The sequence below is a fragment of the Hirundo rustica genome, chromosome Z (assembly GCF_015227805.2).
Source record: "Hirundo rustica isolate bHirRus1 chromosome Z, bHirRus1.pri.v3, whole genome shotgun sequence".
In the NCBI taxonomy this organism is placed as follows: Eukaryota; Metazoa; Chordata; class Aves; order Passeriformes; family Hirundinidae; genus Hirundo; species Hirundo rustica.
In genome coordinates, this window is record NC_053488.1 from 55,321,831 (window position 1) to 55,340,840 (window position 19,010).

General features: G+C 34.4%; 1 protein-coding gene across 6 annotated transcripts in view; it reads left to right on the forward strand.

Annotated features, from left to right (window-relative positions):
- The window catches only part of SLF1 (SMC5-SMC6 complex localization factor 1), a 34,096-nt gene that overhangs the window by 13,529 nt on the left and 1,557 nt on the right, over window positions 1–19,010 (forward strand). For all 6 annotated transcript variants that reach the window (XM_040089704.1, XM_040089701.2, XM_040089703.2 and 3 more), the window contains 10 exons: window positions 708–866; window positions 1,420–1,586; window positions 2,737–2,874; window positions 3,535–3,700; window positions 9,977–10,121; window positions 12,066–12,211; window positions 14,163–14,329; window positions 14,823–14,926; window positions 16,905–16,997; window positions 17,386–17,568. In XM_040089704.1, coding sequence (XP_039945638.1) covers window positions 708–866; window positions 1,420–1,586; window positions 2,737–2,874; window positions 3,535–3,700; window positions 9,977–10,121; window positions 12,066–12,211; window positions 14,163–14,329; window positions 14,823–14,926; window positions 16,905–16,997; window positions 17,386–17,568 — 1,468 coding nt within the window. The remainder of the gene's footprint in view (window positions 1–707; window positions 867–1,419; window positions 1,587–2,736; window positions 2,875–3,534; window positions 3,701–9,976; window positions 10,122–12,065; window positions 12,212–14,162; window positions 14,330–14,822; window positions 14,927–16,904; window positions 16,998–17,385; window positions 17,569–19,010) is intronic.

A 19,010-nucleotide genomic window follows, 5' to 3' on the forward strand; every position in this document is an offset into this window, starting at 1 on the left:
TTTCATTCTCAGCAGTCCAGTCAGTCTGACCCTGCTCTCTCAGCTGTGCTTTCTTATCCCAGAATAAGGAGAAATTTGAATTTACCAGAGCCTCAGGCTGTGTGGTCAAATAAAAAAGCTGTATTTCAAAAGAGAAATTAACTAGGCAGGAGAAGGCCATGCTTCAGTTAGCAATACACTTGCAACTGGCACCAGCTTTGGCTTGAACCTGAACTAGAGGAAAGATGTAAATAGCAACATAGCTGAGACCTTCAATAGCTCATTAGTGTCATTAATTTGTGGTCTTTGGAAAGCTGAAAGTACAGACAGTAACAGGGAAATTAGAGAGCAGATACAGTGTCTCATGGAAGCTATTGCATCTGTCTGGGTTCTCTGAAAGCCATAAAGTTAAGAGTTTTGGTGTCATGGGTGGCAGAGAATAAGACAGAAGTCCTGTGCCATTAAGATCTTCCTGACTGGAAGGACCCCTTCTACTTGGAAATGAGAGTCCCTTTGCCCCCGGCCCTGGCAGGGATGTGAAATGGTATAGAATAACATCCATGTCTTAGTCACATCCCCCCTGGCTACGGCAAAAATTAATCCTATCCTGGTTCCTGACAGGATAAAATACCAACATTTTACTTAGCGGTTTCCTGTGTTAAGTTGGTTGGTTAAAGGGGTTTTGAATTTAAGCTGTTATTTTTATTACAGTGATATCTCATTTCTAGGTTAAAAGTACTGACTGGTCCAAGGGCACCTGGTCTATACTTCAAGGATTAGTGGAAGAGGACTTACTTCATGATGTAGTCACAGAGCTTTCTGCAGGCCAAATGTGCAGTGCGCCTCCTGTGAAACTTCTTCATCCTCTTCTAGAATATGTCCTATTGGTGAGAGATGAAGTATTAAAAATAAAAGCAATAAATGGAAGTAGTATGATCTTTGCTTCTGACATTGTATTTAGTAGTTCTTAGTGATGCATTCACCCTTCTTTTTGTGCTTATCAATGTGCTTGTAAAAAGAAGAAAGGATTTAAAAGGGTTTTTTTCCAAATTAGTATTTATTTGCAGGCCAGATGAGTGTAATGCTCTAAATATTGTGGAAGGCTTGGCCACAAATATTTTTGTTACTTTTAGAAACAGCACTATGCTAGTAGGCCATGGATAGAGATACCGATTGAGTAGAAGGTTTGCTCTAAACAGTGGTGCATTCAATTCTAATATCACACTAGAGCAAGTTCTCATTTCTCTCTTCCTTTATTTTTTTTTTAACTATGTGTTTTTCTCCCTGGAGTTGTGCATTAAATTGCATGTGAATTCAGAGATTAAATTTGGTCATTTGGGATTGTAAAGATTAAAGAGAATAAATAAACTCCTAGTGATTATAGATATTATAGATCTTTGAGTGGTCCAGAGCCAATATTATTTTCTCATTTTATTATAGGGAAACACTGATGCAATATTTTTTGCCAAACTTCGTCATGTTTTTTACCTTATTCTTCATTGTGAACCTCCCTGGAAGTCCCCATCTATGTTAAAGTATTATTTGGATCTTCTTCAGTGTCCTATCTGTAAGAAAGGCACATGGTCCTTGATAGAGATGCTTGTAAGGTAAGAAAGATTAATGAGGTACTGAATGCAATAGTTATGTTACTCCAAACTCAGGGACAGCAGGGGAGAGTTGGCATTCCATTACATCTGTTTTCAACAGAAGTTGCTAGTGTGTGAAATGCTAGAATTCTAACAAATTTGGACATTTTACTTTATCACTTTATGTTTCAAAAAGTGTTAGCTCACAGGCAGATATGCTTATTTTTCTTTTATTTTCTTAGCCTTACTAATTTTTAAAAATTTATTTTATTTCTTATGGTCTTTACAGAGTTTAGTAATTTGTGTACTCTTGCTGGGTTTTTGTGTATAAACAAAGACACACACATGCATGTATCTGCAGTTACAAAGCAAATTATCTTTGAATACAACATGAAGTTTCATGTTGTATTTTGATTTTAATCATAACCTTTACCATCTTTATGAGGAAGTCTGATTGTATCTTATCTACATCTACAAAGATGAGACAGTGATTAGGAGTTGTTTGGTTAGTCTCTTGCTTTATCTTGAGAACTCTTTTTGTAAATTGCATCAACAGAAATGAGTTCTTCATTTGGAAAAGAAACTAAACCTGTTCTTATTGCTGTGATAAAACCTTAAGTAACATTTAAATACTTTGATACAACTGTGATTATGATATGGGAACATTTGTAATTGTTAGCGTGTCTTGAAAAACGTGACAGAGAATTTGTCTTTTAGATTAAGTATTTTATCTTTTAGTACTTCCTGGAGACTACAGTCTGTAATCCTGTGAAGTAGTAGGTATGAACTGTTATCTGAACAGACGTTTGTAGAATGTTACCATGTCTATAAAATACTACAAAATTATCTTGTATTTAAAGGATTTTAAAGAAGTTCTGTTCAATATAGTAAGTAGAGACAGAAAAATCCAATTAAATTATTTAAGTTACACTATAATACAAAATCTTCATCTGGAACACAAAAGCTCAGTCACAAATATGTTATTTTGTTTTGTTTTTTCTTTTGAGAAAAGCTTTAAAATGAGAAAATTAGGCTTTAAAATGTCGACTCTTGAAAGGGAGCAAGCTATTTCCTTGTCTAAAGGAAGACCAGATTGAAAGCTGACTTTTTTTGCCAGTAGATTATGTTATTTCTGTCATACAAATGGAATTTTTCATTTTTTGTTTTTCAGGTCTTGCCTTTATTGGGAAACAGTTTGTCATACAGTCACAGTTTCAGGGAGAGAAGATGAACTGAGGATAGTTCATAAAACATTATTGAAATTTTTCTTTGATTTAGTAAAAGGCGAAGTAGAATTTCTGACAAAAAGGTGGGGTTTATACTATAATACATGCATTTCTTTATTTACAGTAGTTTCTATCCTGATTTGTGTATATCCCTGATAAGATATGCTCTACAGAACAGTTTAGCAGTTCCATTTATATTTCTCAATTCTTAGTTTGTTTATTGTAAATTCATAGGTTTTTTCCTAATCACGCTGTAAGACCTCTTGCTTTTCCCAGCCTTTTGTTTCAGTAAGCATTTAATTTTGCTCATAAAGCGGTATTTTTAGGTTTGCAGGCATCCATTAGCTATTAATTCTTTAAGGTAGGCAAGTAGCATTTTGAATATATTAATTTATATGTTTGTTTTCAATTCAAAAACCTGTTACCTCCCTATTATCTTAGGGACACAACTATCTTCCTTGGTTTGTGAAGTATAAAAGAAGTCTCGGTTTTGCTCTGCCTTTATATAGTAATGGTGGCCTTTACTTTATGTAAATAGTGGCACAGTATTAGAATTCTCCAGGTCTAACAGTAGTAGTCATCATCATTGTACTTATTCTTCATCAGAAATTGTGTCTGATCTTTCCATAGTTAAAAATTGCTGAATCTGTGTGTATTTTCAATGAAGACAAGGTTTCTTTCTGGTAACTATTAACAATCAAAGTGGCATAAAGCTTTCGTTTTTTTCACTTCTTTTTTTACAGTTTGGTTGAAGGGACGAATTCACAGCATCAACAAGTCTTGCCACAGACAGTTCTTCTGAAGACATTCTTGCTTGAAAGTGGAACTGCAGTGCTTTTTACCAAACACATCAATATTCTAGCAGATTGGGTCATACTTTCCCATCGAGAATTGAATGGAAAAAATGATGTGAGTGTGAATTTTATACTTTAAAATTATGAAGACTGACTTTTTTTAAAGGTGTCCCTTTGTTCATTCTTTTGTGAGGAATTATATGTAAGTATCACAGCTGCTTGTTATAGCTGCCTTTTGTTGTGAAGCATGCTGGTTTTTGCTCCACTAAAGGAAATTAATTGATCCATAAGATTTTTATATAGATATGTAGAGAAGAAATGAGTCATGAGTAGCTTGTTGGCTACATTCAGATGTTCACATGCCCTTACCAGCAGGTATTACTGTAGTTATTAGAGACACCAGCTTAACACATTCTCTCAAACAATATGATGTAGCTAAAGAAGTGATTATCTTATTTTACAGTGATAGGATTCAGGAAATGTTTGAAAGAGAAAATGAACAAAATTAATAATTTTTTTGTTGTTTGCTATAGATATGCATTGTTTCACTGTAAAAATATGCTCTCGTTTTCTTCCTAGGTCTTTTAGTTTCATTTGGTATATTTCCTAGGACTTAGCATAAAAATGTAATTGAAGGCAACTTAATTGCTATTCTGTGACCTGCTGACCAGCAGGACATTGACCTGAAAATACTAAGTGTCCTCTATACCACCTATTTCTTTTCAGAAGCAAGAGGCCTTGTAAAACATCTTTGACTTCTAGATTCTCACATAAAATAAAACCTAACTGCTGTCTCTGCATTCTCTTTTAAATTATTGTGAGAGCACAGAATAAATAGGTACTCCATTCACTTTTTCCATACAGTAACAGAACAATAGAAAATCAAGTATTTCAGGGAGAAAAAAGCTGTTTCAATATAATACCTAGTAGTTATTCATTATGTTATGAAAGCAGAAAGATTAAACATAATGAGAGCTTCACTCATCTTACCTAGCCAGACCTCCTACCTTTTTTGGGGACTATCAAAGCAAGACATTGTGAAACAGTGCTGCTTTTTATCCTCGGTCAAGATATTTAAAAGTGCCTAAAATTAGGCTTCTATACCCATATTTATATTTAAGCAACCTATCTTTTCAAAGGTATTGAGCAGCAAGCAGGCTTACATGCATTTGGTGCCGTATCCATTCTGCTTCTTTGGAAAAAGACACTGCTTTCATATTTCTCCTGGTTGAATCTGCAGTTTAAGTGTAGGTATAATTTGGTTTTTTCTGCTATGCCTTCCTTTGACAGGTTCCAGCACTGTAAGCCATGCCTTTCTCATAAGCCTTTCTTTGCATTGGCAGAATAATCACTTTAGTGTAATACATATATGAAAAGTAAGATTAATCCCACCACACAACATAAACCACAGAGATCTGCCTCTTGTTTAGATTCTATTTGTTTTATATACATATATATCAGAATTGTCATTTCAGTGCAAACCCTGGAAGCCTGTTGCTTTCTCACTTTGATCTTAGGCACTGTAGTGTAAACTATCCTACAGAGATGAATTCTAGCCTTAAAAAGCAGCTTGTTGCCTCATAATACCTGTAGTGTATTATGGTTTTTTCTAACAGCTTTGTTCCTCATATTTATTTATCTATTGCACTTTCTTTCCCATTTCATTTTTGGCAAAAATAAACTCTGAACCAAAATACCATGTTTTTACAGTCCAACTCATTCATCCCTTCATTCACTATCAACCTTGTTGATAAAACTTGATATTTTTCTGTATTTTCAGACACTAATGTTAAAATTCCATTACACAGTTTACAATGTCATTCAGAAAATCAAAAGAGTGAAACCTCCCTAGATGTGCAGATGGAACTATGTTTTCCTTTTTCTATCATTTCAGAGATACACAAATAAATACACTGTATTTCCATGTCATTAGAGGTAGCACACAGGGTGCAAAATTGTCCTTCCTATCTTCAGTTTGAGGGTGTGAAGTATTGTTTTTTAAAAGCTGTTTGCTTAAGAGAACACCTTGACAAGAAGCACGTAGGGCAATTCAGAAACCTAAATGAAAGGAATGATTTTGGGTGTTGTTTCCATCTGCATGTGGTTTGGAGCACATTGTAAACGTGTGACCATATTTTCAGCGCACCTAAGCATGTTAGCTTGTGGGAAGAAACAAACATGTCATTTGTGATATACCAGACTTCTGTACAGTTATTCAGCAAAAATATCTATAAGTGGGAACAGATGAATAATTAAACTAAATTCTTTCTTTGGATGTACCTAATATAATATTTTAAACTGTCAAAAATGGGCAGTTATTAATTTTTTTTGCTTTTTATAATCAGATTCTCTCTTTTTGTGAAACAGAGATTGCAACAAATGTGCATTAGAGTGCAGGGAAAATATCTGTATGTTTCCTCTCTTCAACTCTGTGCTGAGTTGTTGCAAAATTATGTTTTATGTATGTGTGTAAACACACCATGTAAAAAGGGCAGTTCAAAAAAAGAGAAAAACAAAGCATGAAGTTGAGTGCATATGTTTTCTGGAGTTAGACAGAATTTGCTGAATTTTAGAAGCAGCAGAATAAGAATAGTGACAGGAAATTGGATGTCCTCACTGATCAGTGGGATCTGTTGGGACAACTTGGTGGAATAATATTGATACACTATTCATGTAGTTAAAAATGCACTGCTAAAGAACATAAAATTTTCCTATTATTTGAGCTCTTCAAAATAATTTTGAATGTAATTCTAAAATAAATTAGCATTTATTGTTTCTTATATTATTTAAACAGGTGTGATATGGGAACTCCTGGTCAAAGTTCCTTGAATTAAGTTTTTTAATTCAGTTTTAGAATTTACCAGGGAATGTGTATGTTGTTTATAACACTTCTAGTTGCATTGAGCTATTGCATCATTTTTCACAATGTCATAGATGGTATCAGAAATGCTTTTCATCCCTTAAAATACTGGTGGGGATTTTTTAAAAAAAGCTGTCTTACATAGCCTGACAAAGAGGTGACAAAAGCATTCATTCAGGTTTTCAGTTGCATAGTTGTTTAGTTTAGCTGCATAAATTTATGTGGCATAGAACCAAATGTCTTTCTGGTCTGTCACTTGCAGTAGCTTTTTTGGAAGTAAGTTTTAGGCAGTTGCGGAGTACTACATTTACAGTACATGAAAAAATAACTCTTCTTTAGAGTTCTAAAATAACTCAGTAATTGAAAGTAAAAAAAGTTAATTTTGCTATAAGAACTTTTATGTGTAAAAACACACTGTGAAACTTCTGCCACTGTACCCCTGTATTTGACTTGACAAAGCATTAAATGGAACAGCAATGCACTTGCTAAAATCTAAGAGATACCAGTTGAAGTGATGTGATCTTTGTGTGCTAACACAGCCAATTAGCTTCTGTGCTTTTCTTAGTGAGATAACTTTGATTTTAAACAATAAGAACAAGGAAGAGAATTTTGAAAAGAGGCTTCACTGCATCTTACTTAATTAACTGTACATGGTGTAGTGGGTTGATCCCAGCTGGCAGGTAAGTTCTCACCCTGCAGTAGGCTGAGGGAGAGAATCAGAAGGACAGAAATTAAAAAATGTATGACATTATATAAAGACAGTTTAATAAGTGAAACAAATACCTATGCACAAGCAAAGCAAAGTAAGGATTCCATTCCGTGCTTCCCATCAGCAGACAGATGTTCAGTCACTTCCTGGAAAGCAGGGCTTCATAAAACATGGCAGTTGCTAGGCAAGGCAAACACCATCACTTCAAACATCCTCCCTTCCTCCTTTACGTGGCATTTACTGGCTGAGCACAATATTTAAAAGGCCTTTGGTCATTTTGGGTCATCTATCTCAGCTGAGGCCCCTCCCAGTTTCATGTTGTAGGAGCAGAGTGGGGAAAAAAGAGGTCTTGGTTCTGTCATACATGGTAGCAAATTTCAAGTTTAATGGAAATGCTTGGGTTTTTTTTTCCTTTCTAATACTGCATGTGTTTTCATTACTGTATTTGTATTGTTTTGTGGTTGAAATTGAAAATATTTGCAACATGTTAACATTTAAACATTTTTAGAACATATGATCCTTTCAGGAAATTAGACCAATTTCCCCCTCCTTCCTTTGTAGCATTGAACCATTTATTTAAAATGCTGAGGAGAAGCTCTTGATTTGTCCTACTGTTCTTTTACCAAAATGTCAACCAAGCCTACACTAGTTGGCAACATCCGGTTTGTCTCGTCAGCATGCAGGGACACTTGGCTGGGCAAATGTAGATGCAACTGCAGTACCAGCTACCTTTAATATACACTATATATCTGACTGTGAAAAAATATTAATACTTGCACTATTAACAGTCATTATTTCGGTCTGCTGCCTCAATGTCTGCTTTCACCCCCACCTTTTTTCTTAAAAGTATTTCATAAAGGTAGTGATTTAGAAACAAGAAGCAGAATGTAAATATTTGTGCTTTACATCTGTATCTACCTCAGATTACATCAATATGTCCTTGATCCTGTCACTTAATTTTTGTTAAAATTATGCTTATTTACTGTGTTTGTGAAATTTACTTCCAGCAAAGAACAATTGGTGGAATTACACTATTCACCCATTATTTTGCTTTGGGGTCCAGTGATAAGAGGAATGCATACTTAAAGGAAATTTAAATAGATTTCAGTTATTTTAAATTGTTCTTCAGTTTCTGACCCTGAATACTCAGAAGATAGGGAGTGTAATGTACCTTTTTAAATATTTAAACTTTAGTTGAAAAATTATACTTTCAGGTTTTTGACATGCCATATCTGTGTTCTCAGGGATTTTTTTAATTATGAGATTTCACAGTTCATCTATAATAAAGTATTATGACATAATAAAGGAAGGGGCAAACCGATTCAAGTAGAGTTTAAGAGAGTAAGAGGAAGCAGGCCTGGAAGCAGTCTTGGAGATAGCATCTGTAACACATTTTGTCTGGCCAGTTCTTAAAAATCTTCAGTGACGGAGATTGTGCTTCCACCCCACACCATGTTTATTTGTAGTTGTGTTCATTCCTGTTCTTTTTAGTGACAAGTAACTGTTAACTATAGGGAAAGTATTTGTGTAGTTTTCAACAAATTACTTTATAATGTTTTTATTATCATCTTTGTCACAGCCTCTGTTGTTCATATGTATGTCTGTTTGATTTATTGATGCTTAAACTGGTTTTGGTGCTCTTCAGCTCCTAAGGAATCTTAGTAAATTATTTTAAATCAACCTGAACATATTTTGTTCTCAAAGGAGTATCAGACAAACCATTGACTGTAGTGTGTACACATTCAATCTGGTTTGTCTGTTACCCAAAACTGTATGGTTTCAAGTACCCATTGTCTTTCACAAGATGCTGTATATCAATTGGTGCTCTAGTGTAACAGTAGTAATTCTCTGGTAGAGCCCTAGGTCAGATGAATTTCTTGTGTTCCTACTATGGTGCCTGTGTTCTCCCAAGCTGTACTTTCAAAACATCTGGTTGTACATGTGGTCAGAGGAATAACTTATTTCAGAATAATTTTATAAAGTATTCTTACATAGCTCAGAAAGGTATGCAGATAGATGTGTCCATGCACAAACTGAGACACTAGACTGAGACACTAGAAACACTGTTTTACCTGACCAGTATTGATTAAGTGCTCACATGAGTGAATAAATGCATTCTTCTATGTCATAAGGAGTATATTTGTTTGTGTTTTTGTTTTTTGTGTGTGTGTGCCTGTTCAAGGTAGAAAATGGTAAGGCTAATATTTAAAAGTATCTTTCCTAAATTTGTAGCTGCTCATCTCTTTAGAATTTTTGGTTGCTGAATAAGGTTTCCTTTTGCAAAATGACTGCCAAAGTTTCTTCTGTGCAGGAAGACTAACACTTTGCATCCTTTTCCCTTTTGGCACAGACACACATAGTCACAAGAAGAGCTTTAATTTCATGATGAAATCTTCAGAAAAGGCAATGCTAATAGAGCAGAGGAATTGCAATTACATGTAATTGTCAAATTAAATATAAAGTTAACAGGAATAAGTGTAGTACTTGCAGTCTTGTGGTTAAACAAAACTTAATTTAAAAAGAAATCACATTACAACTGTACTTGTAAGCTTTGACACCATTTTGCATATAGTTTTAGATGATGTTTTCATAGAACCTGTTTTTATCTAGTGCCAAATCTTAATTGATGTGGCATCAGGGAAACTAATTTTGTTGATCAGGCTGCAACAGTTAGCTTTTGAGCGGAAGAAGAAAGGTGTGACATGGCAGCAGACTGCACTTTTATCTAAAGAAGTTCTCTATGTTATTTCTGGTACATTATCAGTGTGAATTTTTTATATAATACAGATCTATAGATACACCCATCTTTTTTTTCCATTTAGGATTTCAGAAGTGAAGTTGCTGGTCTATTAAATGCAATTCTTGGAACTGTAGTGGACTACTGGATCATATCAGGTTTGCTTATGGACAGAAATGTGTTTCATCAAGTACCTGATTTGGCACATTACCTTGCCATTTCGTGTGATGGTGAGTGTTTGCAAGGCCTCTCAAAAGTCTTCTAATCAGATACACTAATTCCTAATTAAAATCCTTCATTTAGTTTCAAATTGGTTTTTACCCCCTCTTGCAGCTGTGCACTGCATGGTGTTTACATATGCAGGAAACTGTTTTATTTTCCATATGTCTGTTGGTGTCAAGCACAGATCAAACAGAATCAGAATTTCTTATTAAAATCCTTCTAAATAAATGTCTAAATGTTGATACAAAAGCAAGACCACACAGTCTGAGGAAGGAAAAAAAATCTTTGGAGCTATCCTGTCAGTTTAGGAGAAGCTTTAAGCATATCATAATAAATCTTAAATTCAGACAAGCAGTCGGAAACACCTTACTCAACTTAGGAGAATTTTATCACTCAAGAAAATCAATAGATTGCTAAAGACACTTCAACCATAAGCTTAAAATCTACACTGAACTGTGTGACTCCTGCAACTTCAAATGAAACGTTTCAATGTCTCCTTCCAAATCCTTGGATTTAATGGAGGGAATAGGAGAAAGTTCCATTGAGTATCATGAATTACTGTAGTTCTTCCTCATTAAATATACTAAGCTATAAATGTCACAACTCAAATAAACATTATCATTTAACTTGGAATGTCAGTTGAGGTATCTGTACTTTTAGCAACAAGGAGTTGAGGATCTTGACAGAAAAAAAAATATCTCAAGAAAAGTATTGAATTATTTTAAAATTCAAAATTAATTCCTGCCAAAGCTTCCCCTGACTTCTTTTCCAGTCATCATTTTCTGTTGTAACAGGTAAGCTTCGTTTAAAGTGTATCTGCCTTCTACCTGAGCACTCAAGAAGAACCATCATGAAAAGAAATTAAACTAAAATCCTAATTTCTGGACGATTTTTTCCACTCCAGTCTTAGAGAAAGCAAATTATGAGAAGTTTTATAGACTGACTTAAATCTTAGAAGGCTAAATCAGTTTGAACTTCATGGTGTTTAAATCAATGGAGCTTTTAGTATGTGCCCCTCCAGTGGATTTTGTAGCTGTCATATAATAGGGACAATCTTGGATATATATTTCTGTAAGACTTTCTTACTTTCCTGTATACAAAAATGGAAAACAAGAACAGGATTCAGTCTATTTATAGAGATTATCTGACCTGTGCCACTTGGCAAAATCTGCAGCACTCAAAGCGAAATTGTTTTGAGTTTTTCTAAATTCAGTTTTACTTACAGTAGCAAACATCTGTATTCATGAACTTGGGTTTGTTTTGATTGAGTCTACAGATCAGTTAATTTATGAGCACTTCTTAGTAGAACCGAAGATTCCCTAAATACAGTAAAGATTTCCTTCCTTATAGCAGATGTTGCTTTTCAACCGTTTCAGTTGTTATTTTGATAAATTATTTTCTTAGAATCAAAATACAAGTTTGTATCAGTATAAGAAAAAAATCAGTCTGTCATCTTTTCCAAGACAGAGGTAGGTCAGACATATGCCTGATATATATTGATGTATGCATGGATATGTAAGTTCCTCTGACACTGTCTGGGTTTTTGGTTTTTTTTTTTTGAACAGTATAAGCTATCTGGTACATCTGAATGAGGTTGCAATTTGCTTATGTTGACTTTTAACATAGAACTTGTAGGTCACCCTGCATTACTTGCAGATTTCTTGTTCATGTGTTGTAACTCTTACCTGAAAACTTTTTAGTTTTACACAAAATGTGATGCTTTGTCTCCTAAAATATGTTTAACATTCTCGTGGTATCTAGTCAGCTTACCACATGCAGGTTAAAATCTATTTAAATGTGAAGAATTTTAGTAATTCTTATGAAAAATAAGCTTCTGAATCTGCCCTAAGAGCAAAAAGCCTGGAGGAGCTATCTTCTAGATAACTAGGTATATAGATTTCTTTATTTTCATTTTTAGGCTTACTTTATTTTTTCCAATTGCTTTTATCCAGATTTTTCTGTATATCAGTTAAAAATGTTTATTTGTGCCATACCATCCGACTGGCTTCAACTGTTTGTTGCAGAAGCAATTTTCAAACAAATGTGTTTACAGAGGAATATTGCTGTTTCTACAGAACCTCTTTCTCTTCAAAAAATAGTAAGTAACTCCTTAATAACTTATAACACTTATAAGTATTTTACAAGTAATTTGATTCATAAAAGTCTTGAAATGTATCTTTTCTTTGTGGTCTAAGGTCATGCTCGTTGCCTGCATTGTCTTTCCATGTGTTCCATTGCATTTAAATTTCTCTTTGCCTGAGGTCTGGCAAAGAGAAATCAGTAACAAAGAGATCAGTAACAATTGTAAGCTTTTTCTTGCTAGGGAATTTGTCACACCTGGTATCTGCAGTTATCATGAATACATGTATACATGCAGTTATCATGGAAATGAAACAATGCAACAATAGTGAAAGCTTTTGAAAATAATCACTGATGTAATGATTGCAGTGTTACATTTGTACTTAAGGAGAATGCCAAATATAGTGTGATTTTTCTCGGCTACCTTTTCCTTCAGGGTTTTTGAAGAGATAGGTCCAGGCATTTGTTACATAGAACACTTTACAATTTTGAACCACAGTGTATTCCTGTGAATTTCTCCTCTTAGAAACTTTCTCCTACTTACAAACCTTTGCCTGCCTTCAAATCATAATTTGTGATAGTTGGTGAGGAAAAACAGGGTAAAAGCTGCAAAAGAAATTCTCAAAGCCTGGACTGCTGGCAGGATGCAGGCAAATCAGGGTGATCACATGGCAATGTTAGGCCCTAATTTAGGGTCTTTTTTCAGTAATCTTAATACTAATGACTAAACAGAGAATGGAATTCATAGCTGTTTGTCTATGTTCAACTATACTCACAAAAACCCAAATTTATACCTTTGTACATTTCCCATACATAAGTTTTCATAAATTTTACAGGAATTTATTTTGAAGAGAGGTCATTGTTTGTAAATACAACACGTTTAAACAGAGTTTGAACAAAATATTGTCAGAATTTTTAACATAAACCAATTGCATAGCTAATATTTGAGGCATATTGCCACATATAGAGCAGAATCACTACTTTTATTATCGCCATGACTTACTGATCACTCTCTGCAACTACTTAAAAATTTTTATGGTGTTTGAAACAAGTCTATATGCTTTTTGTAGTTTTCCTTAGTATGACTGAGTCTCCTTTCTCATTCCATAGAGTAAAAAGAAGCTATTGTCCAGTTTTGCTAGTTCTTCTCATACAGCATCTTATCAATTAGGCTTTTCTCTGAGTTCAACAATTCCCTGGTGGTAAATGTGCAGTGAAGGTGCAAGTAAAGTGTGCCTCATCTACTGCACATTGCTTGCAAGATCTACAGTGAACTGCTAAGTACTCAAAGCCTTCCTTAATACTTTTCTTCAAATATAATTGTTGTGTATTTGATGAATCCCCTTCACTGGTCTTTTTTCCTATGCTTTTGCCAAACTGCGGAAACTTAGATGACTTTTTTAAAAGAGCAGTGTAAGTGGGTTTGAAACTGTGTTACTGAAAAGAAGCTAACATCTAGAACAGCCAAGGCTGTCCTAATAGAGAGCACCTGAGAGATAACTGGCTTTTACTGCCTTTATGATGCTCAAAGACTTAATTCGACCCCTCATTTCTTCTGAGATAAAGGACTGGAGTGAGTATGGCCTTGAACTAGATTGCTCCCTGGTTTGGGAGCAGGAAGTCTGCAAATACTTTCTTTTAGTATGTGAAAGTCAATTAACTGTATTCAAGTTCTGTGTCCAGCTAAAGAGATCCAGATTTTCTCAGCTGCCAGAAACCTGAGAGAGGCCTAGAATTTCTCATCTTCTGTCTCAGACTCAAACCACTCACTGAGGGCAATGTAAAGAGAGAATTACAAACCATCAAAATGGAATGCAAAAGACAAATTGACATAATCTAGATGTGCAATCATTCAGGGATCAGATTTTTAAAAACTTAGATACAGCAAGCTGTGGGTCATAGGTGACTGCTTTGCAGCAAGTGCAACAAAAGAAAATTTCTTCATTTATAAAATGTTACTTTTGCAACAGGTCTGTTCCTATTCACCTGCTTTGCGAGAGATAGGGATGCGTGAGACAAAGATACACAAAGCAAAGAGAAGGAAAATAGGGCAACAGCCATGCCCTGAGTCTCAAAGGACATTACAGATGCTAAATGGCGATAAGCAGAACCAAGTCAAAGTGCTGCCTGATCTACCGTAAGTAATACCTATAACATCACCAGTTTTATTCTGCTTTGGGGGACAGCTTCTGACCTGACACATTTCTTGAACTTTATGTGACCTGTTCTGTTGTCTACAAATTACTTCAACTGACAGAAAGCTCTATTGTAAGCCTGTAACACCTCTGGGCTGGGCTTTCCCCTTTTCTCTTTTCTCCCTTTCTTTTTGAATTTCAGTGTATATGCAGACTGATGTAGTTATATTTGTCTAATATTAAATTTATACGGTATATATAGAAGTTCACTGTTCATAGAATTACCTTTAAAGAAAGTTTAAAAGTGGGCAATCCTATTTGATTTCTGTTTTATTAAATGGCATAGAAATTGTATAATTAAGACATTGCAGAAATGATGCTGAAAAGGATAAATCTAACTATTCTGTATGTACATATTTAAAAACATTAAGTACATATACATTAAATTAAGATGAAATAGGGATTTTAAATGTGTCCCCTTTGCTCTCTTTTCAGTGATTTAATCTTTAATAAGCTTAGAGCAAAACCAGAAGTTCAGACTGCACACACCAAAGAGAGTTATCTTTTGGCTGAAGAGGTATACAAGAGAAATATTAAAGGTATTCTATATATCTAATTTATGTTAAGAAGTTTAAAGTGGTTAGAATTAATAGCGTCATGTTTAAAAACTTGTCCTGATGAATGCTCAACTAAAACAATCGCTTATGCCTGAGAATTGTTTTCTTATGGTCCATGTTTCTCTTTTCCAATATCTATTTAAAAGGAGGAATTTGTCTATATGGTAAAATAAAGTTGCCTCCTCCTCTCATACATTAAATACAGCGTACAGTTTGTGTAAGCTCATTCCAGTCTTGCTTGCCTTAGTTTGCTAATCCACCTCAACCTGTGCTTGGTAGGATCAACGTCTTCTGATTTGCAAGTATAATTCAGTCTTCATCTCTCTGAATCATAGACATTTTGCGAACAAAGACTGAGAAGTATGCTATGTTACATAGCTGTTTCAAGCATATGGACTGTTTTCTTGCAGGCATTCAGCCCAGACTATGAAAGGCACTTAACTTTTGTTTCAACTGTACTGGAATTCATGTACCTAGGGAATGAAACAGCACTGCAGTAATTCATTCAGTTTTTATTTATTGTATAAGTTTAATAAATTGTACTTTGCATGAGGCTTGCTTTACTACAGAATTACTTACTGGAACAACTTTTTCATCTTCATCATCAGAAATTTACCTACAACTCTATTAATATGACACCTGTGAGAAGGTTCAGAAAACACTGTCAAAAACGCGCTGGAATTGTTCAAATAATTAGAATTGTATCACAAACACTGATGGACAAAAGTAGACCTCATTCCCTTTAAAGGTTTAAAAGAACTTCAGCAGCAGAGTCAGATGATATATTTTTAAAATTCTTTCCTTTTGTTTTTATTGTTTTTGCAAGTAAAATTGATGTGAATTATTATATCTGATTTCTACAAAGAAAAGTGAGCTGAAGGACTGGAGGGGGAGGAAACCAAATAAACCAATGCTGCTCTTTTTTTCTATTCTCCCCCACTAAAATTATAAGTAGCGTATTCTGTTGAAAGAATGGGTATGGAGCTGACAGATTTACATAGTAAAGATATAACCAAATGTTCCATGTAAATCTTACTACAAAAGCTAAGAGACCTAGCCTAAGATATATTGAATTTCTTAAGATGTTTGGTTCATCATCTTTCACCTCGTATCAGGATTTTCCTCTCGCTCTTGTTCAAACTTAATCAATTATTGAAAAGAAAACAGCATTTAGAATGTGTCTGAAGTTTTTATTACACAGAAGCTAGCGCATGTCTTTACATATATAAGCAGCACCTCTCAGTTGTTTTCTGTTTAAATTTTCACACTTAATTCAGCTGTATATGATACTAAAGCTTGGGATTTTTTTTCCCAGGGACTGCTACTATTACTAATTATTACTGTTGTTGTTGTTGTTATTATTATTATTATTATTGATTATAACAAATTAATTAACTCCCTCTTTCTCCTCTCCTTCTCTACTGTAGCCAAGCCAGACAGTCTGTTGAGAAACAGCAAACTATCTGCTAACACATTTGAAGTTTTGATTTATTCTTGAGTGTGTAGAGGCACTCATGCTTAGCCAGAAACATTCATTTGAATTAAGCTATAAATGCTGCGTAAAAAGAACCATACATTTTAATGTAGGTTCGTGAATAAATTTAAGGGAGGACAACTGCACTCTAAAAGTTTTATTGCTTTAAAACCCAGTATTTTGTGGTGTTTTGTGATCACTTGGTGCTTTTATAGCGTGATTGAAGCTTTAAACCTTGAACTAGAGGGGAGATAATTCCTGTGTTAAACCATTTGCGGTACAATTTCATTGCTGGATCTCTCGTGGAACAGAAGCTCTGCAGGTTTTTTTTTTTCTTAAAAGATGTTTAAGCAGGATAAAGGAAAATCTTACTCATTATTGAGTTTTCTGGTACATAACCAGGTCTCCTAGTTCCAGGCCCTTTGATTATTTTCTTTAGTTGCTATCTCGCCTAGTCTAGTGTAATCTATTAATTTTTCATGGTAGGAGAGACAGCCCTGCATAAAGCTTGCAGAAATAACGAAGTGGAGAGATTGATTCAGCTTCTCTCTTTGCCGGGAATAGACATTAATGTTAAAGGTAAGTTATCCATTTTCTCTGTAGAACTAAGAAATTAAGATGCATAAAGAATTGTATTAGTATCTGTTTGGTAACAAGTTTGTATTTATACAATCTAAAACTCTTTCTTTTTTACATAACACAAAATGAGGTCTTCATAGCAAACATTAGGGTAAGATGAATTTATAACTGAAGTGTATTTTAACATCACATTTTCTACTGATTTTTAAAAATGCTAGGTTTTTTTCAGATGTTTTTCAATAGAATTTCTTGTTCGGAAATCACAAGCTGCCATTCTAGCTGTAACGAATACTAAAAAAGTAAAGTGTTTTCCTGTCAAATGAATGACATTATTAACATTTCAGTACTACTTCTGCTGTTTTAAAACTTCCCTTGATTTATAATTCAGACTATGCTGGCTGGACGCCTTTGCATGAAGCCTGTAACCATGGTAGCACAGTGTGTGTCCATGAAATTCTGGAGCGTTGTCCAGAGGTAGACCTGCTCAGTCAAGTGGATGGGGTGACTCCTTTGCATGATGCACTGTCAAATGGACACGTAGAAATTGGCAAGCTGCTACTTCAGCATGGGGGTGAGTGCATTTATGTTAAACTGGTTTAGGGAAATTATCCACTGTTCTGAATCCATATGAAGTTCTCAGTGTTTTTCTTGATAATTTCCTAAAATACAAGTTATGAAATATTTTTAAAAATTTTTAAGCCAAGCTAGTTTGTTTACAATAAAAATAATACTTTTTCACACTTATCTTGATGAGCTGAATATGAAATTAAACAATGATTTCCATGTTTCTCCAATATGGTAATGTTTTTATCCTGAATTTTATACCATATGCATTGCAACTATATTCTCCACTAATGAAAGTAAAGATTACTTAGTCACCAGTCAAGGCTAAGTATTTTCTATTGTTTTGATCTATTTTTACCACAACACAAAACCAGATCAGTTAAATCTCTATATATTCATGTATTGCAACGTAAATTTCTTCAGCATTTGTGAAAATTGTGATGGTCTCTGAATAACACAATTAGGTTGGTAATTAGTTTAAGAAAGCAATCGATATTGTACTCATGATAACTGCTCTTTAGGGATAATAATGGGAGGGATGCCTTCATTTCTAAAGAAACTACTTTGCCCTTTAGGCAAGCACAGAATGCTTTAAATACTTTTTGTTAAAGACAGGGTATTTGTATCTTGAAGTATGTACTGTATCACTGTATTTAATTCAGCATGTTTTAAAAAAGCCTGCAAAGAATGGTCTCGGATAGCAACTCTTCCTTTTTTAAATTAATTTACTAAAATGAGTGTTTGCAATATCTGTACCATTGCCCTACTGTGTCAGTGTAAACTGCTTTATATGCTGAGTCCAAATTTTTTCAGTAAAAATCATTCTGTGTTTAGTCATGAGGCAGAAGAGTATATTTAGACAGCCTATTAATTAAGGTAGAGAAAAAAATTTTAATACATTCTTGAGCTATGACCCCCTGTATTTACAGTCTTCTCCTGCCCCCTAAAGGCTGTGGCTGTGTCTGTTGTGCAAGCACCAGATCACAATCAATACATTCCTTCTGCAGTTCTACCTTTATTACTGACTCTCAGTTCTGTGGCTCCCAGGTGTTTTATATCTCTGTTGTGAAAAATAGGTAGTGGATGATCTTGTTATCATAGGGGAAGAGCCCTACTTGCACATGCATTCATCAAGGTTTTCTGGCAAGTGTAAGGTTCCGCCTATCTTTATCTTTGCCTTTGTCACACTCTGAGTTATGGCCTGTCAAGTAACTGACAAGCCCATGGTAGAAAGCATGTTACCTATTCAGTGTGAATTTACTTAGCTTAATAATTTAGAACACATCTCTCTAAAAACGTATCTACTTCCTATCTTTAAAAGCCTTTAGCTTGCAGAAGGTAATGACACTAAATAATCAGTAATAACAATACAGCTTTAATTAGACCAAAGTTAAAATATCTATTATGAATATGTAGTGTGGGAGTTTACCTTTTGTCATTAAAATATAT